The sequence below is a fragment of the Rhineura floridana genome, chromosome 1 (assembly GCF_030035675.1).
Source record: "Rhineura floridana isolate rRhiFlo1 chromosome 1, rRhiFlo1.hap2, whole genome shotgun sequence".
In the NCBI taxonomy this organism is placed as follows: Eukaryota; Metazoa; Chordata; class Lepidosauria; order Squamata; family Rhineuridae; genus Rhineura; species Rhineura floridana.
The window spans coordinates 286351205-286365384 of NC_084480.1; the positions used below are offsets into that span (position 1 = coordinate 286351205).

The following is a 14180-nucleotide window of genomic DNA, read 5'->3' on the forward strand; positions in this document are numbered from 1 at the left end:
AATAAAAGAAAGGACAACATTCAGATCTAGACTAAGGCTATATGGCAATATAAACAGCATCAAGAGCTTTGCAGAGAAAGGCAGCTGCTTGTAAGATACATTGGAAAGAAACTGATCACAAGCAGATTAGTCCATGGTGGCAGTGACACAAGCTAAGCAGGAGGTATGGATAATCTGGGTAAGTGCCATGGAAAAATAAATATCATGATTGGACTTAAGGCAAATGGAAACATTTCAAATTGGCTTCCTACGGTATTTTGTGGAACATATGATGTCCACATGTACATTACCAACAACTTCAGCACAGAAAACAATAAACGCAAATGCTGGATATGTTTTCAGGATCTTGCATTACTAGCCTCTCCCAGGACAAAACAGCATAAATTAGAAAGGGGGGGCGGATTTGCAATGCTAGATTGCTTATACAAAAGGTTGGCAATGTTTTCTTGGAGTGCCACCAGGGCTGAAGCCTTTTTGGAAAGCTTATGTGGGTGTAATCTAAAGGATAAAGGAAGGAAAATGAAAGTAAGCCCATGGTTAACTTCCAGCTGGGCTTCAGAGGCCTGCGTGGTGTTTTCTCACTGTCCCAAAGACTTACTGGGTGACACTAGGTAAAGCACAGATTAGTTTGTAAAATATCCATAAATTACTATCTTGGGATTATACACATAGAATAACGAAGACTTTTTTTAAAAAAGAGTATTTTGAGATCACATTTTCTATTTTTATTGCAAATTTGTCTGTCAAATCTAATCCTCCAAACCATGAAAAATATGTACTCATCACACAACAGCATGAACTATAAGGCATGGTTAGAAAAGTGAGGGCCAAGCAAAACATCAAGGCAGCAGTTATTTAAACATGTAACTGCCACAATCATACAGGAACAGTGGGAAGGGAACCCAATTTTGACAGCAATATTTGGGTACTACAAGTGTGACTCAAGCATCTTGAAAGTTTCCCTGCTCTGTCAGAAGTTCAGAAGACTTCTACTTTATCACTTTTAGACATTATTGCATACTACAAGATCATAGAATTGTAAAATTGGAGAGGTCTTGGAGGCCATTTTATCTAACCCTGTTCTTGATGCTAAAAATTCAGACCTAGAGTGTCCTCAAAAGATGGCTGTCTGGTTTCTGTTCGAAGATCTCAAATGAAGGACAGCCCACCAGCCCTTTAGATAATTGGTTCATCAAGAAGTTTCTCTTAATATTCAACTGATGTAATGATGGCCACCAACTCAGATGGCTTTAAAAGAAGATAATACAAATTCATGGAGGATAGGGCTATCAATGACTATGTTCTCCCTCCACTGTAGGAGGTTGGATTCATCTGAATACCAGTTGCTAGGAAGCACAGATGAGGAGAATGCTGTCACACTGAGGTCCTGATTGTGGGTTTCCCATAGGCTTCTGGTTGGCCACTGTGAAGACAGGATGCTGGACTAGATGGGCCATTGGCCTGATATAGCAGGGCTCTTCTTATTAAACCTATCCTCCAATAAATGAAGCCTAATAGATCTAGTTCTTCCCTCTAAGGCAGCAGAGAACAAGTCTTTGTCCTCTTCTAGGTGACAGTCCTTCCAGGATTTGAAGAGGGACTCTTCAAATTTCCTCTCAGTCTTTTCCAGGCTAAACCTACCCAGGTTCTCAAGCTTTCCACATAATTTGTTTTCCATATTGACAGCCATCTTCACTGCCCTCCTCTCAACCATGCCTATTAGTCTGTAACCTGCTTAATGGGCAGTGCCAAAAACTGAACATACTACTTCAGATAACTAGTGCAGAATTATGTATAATGTATAAGGTGATGCAACTGCACTGCGAATTTCCCTACCCTGCTTCACTGGCTGTCATTCATGGGAGCAGGGAAAATTGCAGCATGGTGATGTGAAACCATATGTTTTGTAGTACTAGACCAGGGTGATGAACCTGTGGCTCTCCACATTATGCTGACTCCTATAAGTCCCAGCTAGCATAGCCAATGGTCAAGGACGATGGGAACTGTAGTCCAGCAATATCTTGAGGGCCACAGGTTCTCCACCCTTATACTAGATATGCTGCTTTGGGTGGCAATCTATCACATGTAGTTCAAGCCACAATTCTGGAAGAGAAACCATTCTAAAATGTCCCCATTATATCCACCTTTCATTTTAAATCTGCTTCACCATTACAGCAATTCTGATATGTGAACAGGAACTCTGAGGCGCTTGCAAAAGAGATGGCAATCTACTACCAACACCAGTTAAATCTTTCCCCCTTTGAAACTTCCTGCCACAAAAAGGTTGATACTTAAAAGGTTTCAGCATCTAAAAAGAACATTCACTGATGCCAACAAAGCAGGTGGCCCTTATATTTGACATTCCTGAAACTACTAGTAACATTAGATCAAGTGTGGAAAGTAGCCCCAGGCATGCTGCACAGATTTTAAAATATACTAAGTAGCCTACTGCATTGGCTGATTGTCACCACCTTTCCAACCACAGCATGAACGTGTTGGTTTCTGACAAAGATCTGATACATATTCTCAAATACTTAGCCCTAAAGTACTTTTATTGCAGTCTTTCAACCTGAAATCCTTTCCTTTACACTCTCACAAGACTTAGCACAACTCCTTGAGTAGCTAGTGTGTGGTTAGGGAGAGGAAGCTATGCTTGTTTGCATGGAATCTGCCATTTCCGCCCCTGCCAAAACACTTGTTTAAAAAGTCATGTAATATCTCTATTAGATTGTAAATGCAATTGACAAGGAAATGGCCTACTGGCAATGCATTACCTTTGTGGTAGTGCCAACCAGCCTATAGCAAAATAGCATAAGGAATAACTTCAGCATGCATTCCCAAGTAACGAAACAGTGTTTTACATAAATACCACAGAATCTAAGCAAGATCCAGAAAAAGCAATGAAAATTTGCCCAAGCTTTCATGCTTGCCTATATCAATTGAATGTCTTAACTAAAACAAAATAGAAAAGCATCTACATATGTCCAGGAATCTTGTGAAGTTGGATCGTATAACACTGGGAAAACTATCATAACTGAAATCTGTGTATTTCTTCTTAACCACTGTAACAACTCTCTAATAAAAATTAAGAAGAACTGTGGAGTATCAAATATACAAAAGAGTATTAACTGCTTACAAACCCTTAAAGACCAGAACACAAATTATTAAAAAGAACGTGTGTTCCATGTAAACCAGAATTGTTGTTTTAAAAATGACTTTGCCTTTTGCTATTACATTTGATTACAAGGATTTAAAAGATTCACAATCTGTCACGTTAAAAACACTGACCCCTTAAGTTTATAAGCAGGTATTATCATGCTTAGAAAATCTCTAATAATGGAGTCCAGAGTCTGTGAGTTCAAATCCCCGCTTGTGTCTCCTGGGTGTCAAGGGCCAGCTGAAGATCACCCCCAAAGTGAGTGGCTCAGGGGCTACGTGCCCTGCCACCTGTGCAGCCGTGGGCAAGCTGCATAGTCCCAAAGAGCCCAGTTGCCCCCTCAGCTGGCAGTTGGGCAAGGAAGGGCTGGCTTGTGCAGCTGTGGCAAGTTGAGCAGGCCCTAGCCAGCTGGGGTGGACTAACTTCTGAGGGAGGCAATGGTAAACCCCCTCTGAATACCGCTTACCATGAAAACCCTATTCATAGGGTAGCCATAAGTCGGGATCGACTTGAAGGCAGTCCATTTCCATTTTACTTTTCATCAACCAAGTGCAGCTACAAGCAATTATTGTCAAAGTTATCCTAGATATAATGAGGAGGATATTATTAAATTTTAAAAAGGAGTTGTAATAGCTAATCATAACATCTACATGAATTAGGCCACATATTTCTTTAAGATTCAAAAATTCATAAAATATATAATTTTTCTTTTCACCCTAAACAAAATAGCTTGTTTATGTATTTTTTTAAAAAAACAGCTGCTTCTATAATATAATTCATACTTGGAAGACCCAAACTCAATTGACCTATTACAATACACACACCATTACCCTTTAACAGGACCCATGAGTGGTAGAATATCCTTCTACGGAGCTGGTCCCTCATCAAGCCAGCATGATTGAAGATGTTACCAAAAAGCCCAGAATACATAGACTGACTACACATTTCCAGTGCCATCAAGAGTAGCAGCTGCATTACCTTATCTTTTCAAGTTTTCACATTCCATACACATATAAATCATAACAGAAAATAAAGGTTAACAATTAATTATATCATGCTTAATATATCCATAGTTCAAGCTTCATTTGTTTTCTATTGATCCAATGCAAAAAAATCTGTTGACTGTATCCTCCCCTCCCATAACTGTGCCTTGTGGTGTTACTTGTTATCAATATGTCCTACATTTTCCTCTTCCAGAGGTTTATTGTTGGTACAGTATTTACTTATAAGATTTCTTACTCGTCCTTCACCATAAGGTCCCAGGCCAGGTTGCAACAATATAATTGTGCAACTATAAAAACAAGTAAAATTGATCCAAAACAAAAACAGAACAATAAAGATAAAAAACAAAAGAGATTAGTCCAACAAATTAAAGTAACTGATAACAGCCAGGGTAAAGGACTGCACCTTTAGCAAATGGCTGATGCTATATAATCAAGATGACAGACGCACCTCTATGGACAGGAAGTTTCAAAAACTAGGGGCTGCCACAGAGAAAGCCCCCATTCCACGCACTTCTAAGATGTGCCTATTCTCCATATTCTTGCAATCAAAACCCAAGCTATTATCAGGACAAAGGAGTCCTTCCCAACCCAGAAGCATTGTTACCTAATCAAAATGTAAATTAATACTTGTTAGCTGTGCAATGGGTAATTCTGTACTGACCAACATAATATTTGTAAGCTTCTTTACAGAACAGTTTGTGTTTTGACTAATATTATTTGAACGCTAATCAACATTTAACTATTTGTATGTAAAATGGATTGATCTTTCCTCCAAAAATAATCAAGAAGTATACCACAGGTAGTTTAAATGCTTTCTTTTTATTGTGTTTTAAAAGATGTGACCAACATAACTATATTGCAACCTCAAGAATTCATCTGCAACTTTGATAATTGTATTCTCTAAAAGTATGAATAATAAAAAGAATCCATCTGCACCAATATACATAAAGAGCTAATGTTTCATGGACAAGTGTCAAACCTATAGTAACACTTATTGAAAACTGGGGGAAAGGGATTTTCTGGCAAATGACCTGTGACCAACATAACACGTGACAATTCATTTACTGACGCCGCAAATAAATACCTCCAGAACAAGATCCTGTGCATATGACACTTTGCTATGCATTCAAAAGTTGCAGTTCAGGATCAAGTCCATCTTGGAAGTTGTAATGCCCATGGGTATTTGCACTTGTTGTGGCAACATCGTAATTATTTGTGTTTTTTTCAAGCCAATTTATTTTATTTTATTTATTAAATTTATTAGTCGCCCATCTAGCTGGTTGTCCAGCCACTCTGGGCGACGTACAAAATAAAAACATACAAATATATTAAAACATTACAAATCTCAACAACAATAATAAAACCTAGCCCACCCCAAAAGCCTGCCTAAAGACCCAGGTTTTCAAGGCCTGGCGGAAGCTCATCATAGAGGGGGCATGGAGGAGATCATTTGGGAGAGAATTCCACAAAGTGGGGGCCACAATTGAAAAAGCCCTCTCCCTAGTCCTCACCAGTCTAGCTGTTTTAACTGGTGGGATAGAGAGAAGGCCTTTTGAGGCTGATCTTGTTGGGCGGCATCGCTGCTGATGCTGGAGGCGCTCCTTCAGATAGACTGGGCCAAAACCGTATAGAGTTTTAAAGGTCAGAACCAACACCTTGAATTGGGCCCGGAAAACAACCGGTAACCAGTGCAACTCCTTTAGCACTGGAGTGATGTGATCTCGGTGGCGGCTGCCTTTAATCAGGCAAGCCGCCGCATTCTGTACCAGTCGCAGCTTCCGGACCGTTTTCAAGGGTAACCCCACGTAGAACACATTACAGTAGTCTAGGCGAGAGACCAGGGCATGTACCACCGATGGGAGCAGATGATTGGGAAGGTAGGGGCGCAGCCTCCGTATCAGATGGAGTTGATACAGCGCTGCCCGGCTCACAGCCGAGACCTGAGCCTCCATGGACAGCTGGGAGTCAAGAATGACCCCCAGGCTGTGGACCTGGCCTTTCAGGGGCAGTTGTACCCCACTGAGCACCAGGTCAACATCCCCCAACCTTCTCTTGTCTCCCACAAACAGTACCTCGGATTTGTCAGGGTTCAGCTTCAGCTTATTCCTTCCCATCCAGCCACTCACCGACTCCAGGCACTTGGATAGGGTTTCTACAGCCAACCTCGGTGAAGATTTGAATGAGAGATAGAGCTGCGTGTCATCCACATACTGGTGACACTGCAGCCCAAATCCTCTGATGATAGCCCCCAGCGGCTTTATATAGATGTTGAACAGCATCGGGGAGAGGATGGAACCCTGTGGCACCCCACAAGTGAGAGGCCAAGGATCTGAAACCTCATCCCCCAATGCCACTCTCTGGTACCTACCAGAGAGGAAGAAATGGAACCACTGAAATACAGTGCCCCCTATGCCTAACCTCCTATCATCATTTGCAGGTAAGACAACCCCCTTTTTTTAAGAAGAGGAATTCATATTCATTATCATCGTATCTCGCCAGATGGCCAACAAACATTCTTTTTAATTTCCCTGACTGAGACTCAACAATAACCAAGTTGCCAAACAACAGCAGCACTTCAGTGGCTGTTTCTGCATTTTCTTTCAGGATAATCACATTTCTCTTAGGGGCATTATTCCCTATGTTTGTGGTGTTTATTTTAAATTATGTGAAGATTTCTTTTGTGTTCAAGACTGCCTTCAATCTTTTACAGGATTGTACTGTACCCTGAGGCAAGGCAAGACCCCTAATAATTAAATTTTCAGGGAAAGAATTATGACAGTTCTAAAAAAGGACTGAAACGACACATATGACAACTCATTCATGCTATGTAAGTTGTACATTGTGGTATTATGTTGGTTACAAGAACACTTGCATGTAAAACACATTTCAGTTAATATTTATCACATTTTCTTAATGCTGACAGTTCCTGAGGTGAATTTTGGTATCTCTAGATGAGCCCACCTATTCAGCGTCGTTAAGGAGAGCAAATCAAGATGGGCCTGGCTCCTTGATACATTTGAGGAAAAGCTACTAGAAGCTTCTACAAACTTCAAAAAATGGGATAGGGCTCTATTTCTCCTTTTCATCTTCTTCAGGTGAGGCTGTTGCTGTACTGAACCGCTGCCTGGCCGCGATAATGGACTGGATGAGAGCGAACAAACTAAAACTCAATCCTGACAAGACTGAGATGCTGTTAGTTGGAGGGCCCTCTGCTCAGATGGTTGATGTCAGACCTGCCCTAGATGGGGTTACACTCCCCCTAAAGGAACAGGTCCGTAGTTTGGGGATCTTATTAGATCCGCTTCTGTCACTTGAGGCTCAGGTAGCCTCGGTGGCACGAAATGCGTTTTACCAGCTTCGGCTGGTTGCCCAACTACGACCCTATCTGGACAGGGAGAACCTAGCCTCAGTTATTCATGCTCTGGTAACCTCTAGATTGGATTACTGTAATGCTCTCTACGTAGGGTTACCTTTGAAAACGATTCGGAAACTTCAGCTAGTGCAGAATGCTGTGGCCAGAGTTCTTACTGGGACGAAGAAATTCGACCACATAACACCTATTCTGGCCCAACTGCACAGGCTTCCAATATGTTTCCGGGCCAGATTCAAAGTGTTGGTCCTTACCTATAAAGCCCTTAACGGCACTGGACCGCAATATCTGATGGAACGCCTCTCTCGCTATGTTCCTACCTGTTCACTCCGCTCGACATCTAAGGCCCTTCTCCGGGTCCCAACCCATACAGAGGCCCGGAGAACAATAACAAGATCTAGGGCCTTTTCGGTGGTGGCCCCCGAATTATGGAATGCCCTCCCAGATGAGATACGCCTGGTGCCTCCCCTGTCATCTTTCCGGCGCCAGGTAAAAACCCACTTCTTCACCCAGGCATTTTAATGTATTTTATGCTTTTAATCTTACTTATTTTATTTCTAGTTTTCTTTTACTTTGTTTATATAATGTTTTATATTGTTTGCGCAATACACACTTGCTGTATTTTAAATATTGTGGTTTTATCATGTTGTTCACCGCCCTGGGAGCTGCTAGCTATAGGGCGGTTTAGAAATGCAACTAAATAAATAAATAGTAGAGAAATATCAATTCTACACTTTTCTAAACCACATCCAGGTTGAAGTTACTGTTAACTAACCTAAAAACCTAATTACTAAATATATTAACATACAATTATATTATTTTTCTTCTAAAAGCAATAAAGTATGTCCAATGTCTACCATTTCCTTGTCTGACTTGTCTTTTAGATGGTAAGTTTTTTGAAGGCAGGGACCTTTCTCTTTTTGCAAAATTAGGTAAGGTGCCCTAGCATTGATAGAATGGTACAAATAATAGGCATAACAATTAATGGCATGATGGAAATAATTACTTTTGGAATATTAAATAGTGTGTAGCATAACTTATTTAGTGCTCTCTATCGCTTTATACTTTAGTAATAGCAGTTTAGCGTTAAATCTCAAATCTAAGTAGAAACTGGACATTCAATAATCTCAAGACAAAAGTAACTATTTGTTCCACTTTCCCAAAGTGCAACATTATACAGAGCAGGTACAGTTAATAATCAAGTAACAATGTGTCATTCTTACCCTCATTGGGTGTATATCAGCATACGGAGGTTTTCCTTCTGCCATTTCTATTGAAGTAATACCAAGGGACCAGATGTCTGCAACGCAGTTATAACCAATCTCTTGTATTACCTCTGGGGCCATCCAAAACGGAGTACCTATTACGGTATTGCGTTTTGCCATTGTATCCTGTAATTACATTTTTAAGAAGCATAACATCTGTCAATATAGTCTGCTCTCTCTCTGCCATTTTTAGTATCACAGCTCAGTTAAATGGGATCTGTGTATTACTTAACACCAATGCTTTGAAAAAGCTCCACAATGCATTGTCTCTTAAAACACAAGCAGAATTACTATGACAAACTATGTTTTATCAAACAGGTACAGAAGAATCTCCTACAATATTTGGGAGGCCAATCTGATACCTTCAATAAATAAAAAAACATTTCAAGCCTGAAAAGTGTGCACATGCACACAGACATTGCTTCATACATTATGCATTGGTGTATACAGATGTTGTGTTTGTGTGTAACTAAAAAACTGCAATGTATGAATATAGCAAATGTGCTTCTGAGCGCACAAATCAATAGGCATATGCTCCAGGGTGTTGGGACTGGCCTCAGTTCTCTACCATACATACACACAGACACGCTTTACTTATAATGTGTGAAGCATCCTAAACACCTGAGCCCACCTTCAGCTTCAACAGTCATCATCCAATGTCTTTTTCATTCAATATCTATTGACAACTGGGGTATAAGCAGGCCATCCAGAAATTAGGCCTCTATCTCTAAGCGTAAACCATTAAACTATATTTTGCATGCTGAGGTCAATTTCTCAGTCAAGTTATGCATGCTGAAGTAGTTTTGTGAATGATTCAACATCTGTTCAGAGCATGACAAACTGTTTGGGTTCAACCCCTTAAGTCAAAAAGCTCTGCAGGACAGAGGTCCCTGTTTGGACAAGACCTATAAGGCACATACCACTCCTCTGAAGACAAGACAAGCTGATTTCAGTAAACAAAGACATTCAAGTGAACTACATTTCAATGGAAAAAAACTCCATCTCTTGTTACCACAGACTGTAGCAAGTGCTGTGGAAACTCCCTTACAGCATGTGCTGTAAAGCTTTTACTCATTTATAAAATATGACTCTACCCATACACATTATACTTACAGTTAACTGTCCAGCCACTCCAAAGTCAGCTAATTTGGCATGCCCTTCAGTGTTTAAGAGAATGTTTCCAGCCTTTATATCTCTATGTATTTTTCTCATGAAATGCAAATATTCAAGCCCTTTAAGTGTAGATTTAAGAATGGTTGCAATTTCATCTTCTGTAAGCTATGAAGAAACATAAATAAAATTTTTTCTTCTGTGTGTATGCACACTGATTACACAATTATATAAACAATTTGAAAGAACTATAATGCAAAATTATGCAAACTGCCTTATAATTATTATTTATATGGCATGCAAAGTTTATACGAACTGTTTCACAAATACAGAAAGCAAGACCCCCATCAAGGTCCCACTCCTACAATCCAGTCCACATGGCTTGACCTCCTTGAGCCTAAATAAGATCCTACAAAAGTCAACAAGCAAATCAAACAGGAACAAAGTTCCCACAAAAAAAAAAAAAAAGAACAGACTGCAGACAGAGGACCTAAACAAACACGACATGAAAAGTGTAAGAGCTTATAGTGCACCCAAAGCCTGGATTATATATTACTTTGTCATAGATACAAACTGAAAAGACGGGGAGAATTGTAACATAATCCTGTTTTGATAAACTGTTCTGACAGTGAACACTTTGGGTTGTGTATTTATAGAATGCAGTAATATATGAATTGCTGGGTTTGACCTTTAAGGCCCTTCACCGCTTGGGGCCAGAGTACCTGAAGAATCACCTGTCTCTGTATATACCTGCCTGGACTTTAGGAACGTCTTACGGTAACTGCATATCCACTTATGCCAGTCGGTGCTAAGCAATGACTTTTTTGTCCCCGCCCCCCAAAAAACCTTTTTAACCTGTTCCTCCTTTAAATTAGTTTTATATAGCCCATGGATTTTATGCTGTTGTTATGTACTATATATAATTTATTTTTTATCTCTGTTGTAAATTGCCCTGTGAGTATGGTCACAGGACAAAGTATAAATATCTTAGATTAGATTAGATGGATAGATGGAAGATAGAAGCTAGATGGAAGATGGAGATGGCAGATAGAAGGCAGAGGATAGGTGGACAGAAGATCAGTGGACAGAGGATAGATGGACAGAGGATAGACGGACAGATAGACAGACATAAATCCTTGGGTGCCATTAAAATACAAGCAATACTATTTTCAACAGATGAGATGGTTGAACTACTGCTCTTTTGATTACAGGATTCATGGTATAACTATGGCAGCCCACATTCTCAGGATATCCTCCTTCAGCCTTAGGATGTTTCCACCAGAAGTGGGACCGAATATTATGTAAAATAAGCTAATGCCACATTGATGGGACTGTGAATAGTGCATAACCTCCAAACCACTGGGGGAAAGGTTGGTGTTCATAGCCACACTGAGATTCTGGTGGTTGCACTCAGGCAACAGCAGTCTGTGAGAACATATCCATAGACAGCTATACAGAATATGCCAGAAATGAAGAAATATGGTTAGAAATGTGAGAAGAAGCCAGGCACAGAGGCTCAGTCCCTCCTGTTCACATATTTGTGCAAGGCCAGTGCAACTCCAAAGCTCCCATTCTTTCTGATGGATACCACATATGGTTTGCACATGTGCTTCTAAATATGAAATCATAATCCAGACAATCCATTGTTTTCTACTCTATTTATTCCCACCACACCAAAATATGAAATTCTTGACTAACCTATAATTGTTAACACTGCGTTTGTTCCTACTAGGTATTTTTTATGCATTTCAAGTATTCAGTTTTAGCCTTCTTCAATCATCAACGATAAGAGAGAGAAAAAGAGAACAAAACTTTTTTGTGTTTTACCATTCCAATCATTTTAAAGAAAATAAAAAGAAAAGATGAAAATATAGAATGAACAATCATTCTGAACCAGTTATAGGCCTAGTTTACATGCAACGTTAAATCATGATTTAAAATAAACCAATGTTTAATGTGACATACCTTGTTATCACGGAAGAATTCAAATTTGTTTTCCTCCAAGCAAACCATGAGTGGAAGCCAATAACAAACACTGGCTTTCGCTTGTGGTTTGTTTGGAGAAAAGGTTTGTTTACTGTTTCTTCTCCTACGTGGCACAGTCAGAAGCGGGGGAGGAACAGATTACTTATGCACATTAAACCATGGTTTATATTAAACTTTGGTTTAACACAGTAGCAGCCAGTGAAGCATCTTTGCTCACCTGGCTTCCCAATGCTACATAGCTTTGCCAGTTCCTGAGAAGGGGAGGGGCAAGGCAGCAGAGCAGGCATGGGCGCAGCAGCAAAGCCTATCCAATGATCCTGCTGCTGCACCTGGATCACGCCAAGCTCCCCACTGTCTTGCCTTTCTCCCTCTCAGTAACTGGCAGCACTGTGCAACACAGGGAAGCCAGGTGGGCAACGCTGTCCTGCTAGCCACTATTGGTTTAACATTGTATATGAACTAAGACATATCTTCTCAGTAAACCTACAGGCCAGAAGAGCATCCATCTCTATCAGTCTACTTGAATCCTTGCTGGCCACAGAGAAAGGGGAACTTGTCCCTCAGCTTCACCCCTCCACCACCACCCCACTTGATAGAAGGCTTCATTTTATTTTATTTTTCACACTGAACTGCTAATGAAGGCAAGCATAGAAACTCAATATACTAGCCTCTTAGCAGGCTACTAAGTTTTACAGGCTTATTTACAAGCTTAATTTATTAGCTGCACTCTGCTAATAAATGCACTGCATAATTGGAAGTGCTGGTGAAGTGATACTAGAACAGTGCAACAAAGATCCCAGAGGCTGACTTCCCAGCAAGCAACCTTGCTCCCTACAGTACCCTAAAAGGGGGAAGGGCGGAGAGATCAGGAATCCATCCCTCACATATGAAAGAGTTATCACAACATGGCTGCACAGCAACATAATAAATACCTCTCAAGAGAGTAATTCTACAGTAGGCCTTTCATCCAACTGGCATTGTTATTTATTTTATTTATTTATTTCGTTCAATTTATATACCGCCCATAGCAAAATAGCTCTCAGGGCGGTGAACAAACAATTTGAGGACAATTTGATGGCATTTAACCTAGTTTTTAATATATAACATTCAACTAATTTTTGTCCCAAGATTCAAGTATTTTCCTATGATCAAGAAGTGACTTGCTAACATTTGGTAATTACAGACATTGATTGCTCTTAATAGAAGGCATCAAAATTTATTCCTAGTGTGTGTGTTTTTCACATTTAAAATCAAAGTTCTAAGGGCCAAATAGCTTATAAACTGTCAGAATCTATTCAGTGAAAGTTAATGATCTTTAAACTTTTAAACCATCAGCCAGGCAATAAATATTAATGTTAATAATGAACAACAGCTCATGCATACAACTGATACTAGTTAAGTACATTAAGGACCATAAGCAAATTATTTATCAGAGAGGAGGAAATCGTTTGAATTTGCACCCTCATCCCAGCTGCCAATTACTGTAGCTCCTCGCCAGCAGAGGGCTTGCTTTCTCTTGCCAGTCTGCTCCTTCCATTATCCTTCTGGGTCAGGATCATGGCCACTGCCTAAGAATCAGCCACTCATACTCAAGTTTCTATTTTATGAATCCCAATCTATGTTCCTACCAGCTTTGCTGCTTATCGGTTTGCTTCTCAGCCCAAGATTCTGGTTATTTACTTTAATGTCCTCTATGGCTTGAACACCACACATGAACTCCTCATGAACTCCTCATGAACTACCATGAACATTAGTTGATGGGGGCCTTTTTTGTATTCCAGCAATCAAGGGGCTCATACTTGTTCCTCTGACATTTTAGTGTATACTAGTAATATGATTTGCCTGTTGTTCTCTGAGAAAATACTGGGGGGGGGATCATATTTCCCTTTCTTAAATTCTTACATTTTTATTAGATATAGTCTGAAGAGATTACTAGATTCTGTCATGGCACATTTTTGTACCTTAAACAGCAGAAGGAGAATCTCTATCACTACATGACAACTAACAGCAAAATTGTAAGCATGTCTAGACAGAAGAGTATCTTACTCAGAAGAAAGGGACTTGCATCCATGAAAATGAAAACAGAACTGCAGCATATATATTTCTCTCTAATGTGCATATAGGCAAGTTAAAGACACAAGATAAATTTGCTTCAATAATTAAAGCTTGCCACGCTCACCACAGAGAGAGTGTCACTTCCTTCTAGTGAATAAAAAGCCTTCTTTGAAGATATAGGGGTGGGCAGGTATAGTCACAGCAGCTCATGGGAATCTCTGCCCTCTCCCCAG

General features: G+C 40.0%; 1 protein-coding gene across 5 annotated transcripts in view; it reads right to left on the bottom strand.

Annotated features, from left to right (window-relative positions):
- Positions 1 to 14180, bottom strand: part of STK3 (serine/threonine kinase 3) — a 185442-nt gene that overhangs the window by 148284 nt on the left and 22978 nt on the right. For all 5 annotated transcript variants that reach the window (XM_061603774.1, XM_061603805.1, XM_061603785.1 and 2 more), the window contains 2 exons: positions 9910 to 10074; positions 8755 to 8922 (listed from right to left, as the gene is read on the bottom strand). In XM_061603774.1, coding sequence (XP_061459758.1) covers positions 8755 to 8922; positions 9910 to 10074 — 333 coding nt within the window. The remainder of the gene's footprint in view (positions 1 to 8754; positions 8923 to 9909; positions 10075 to 14180) is intronic.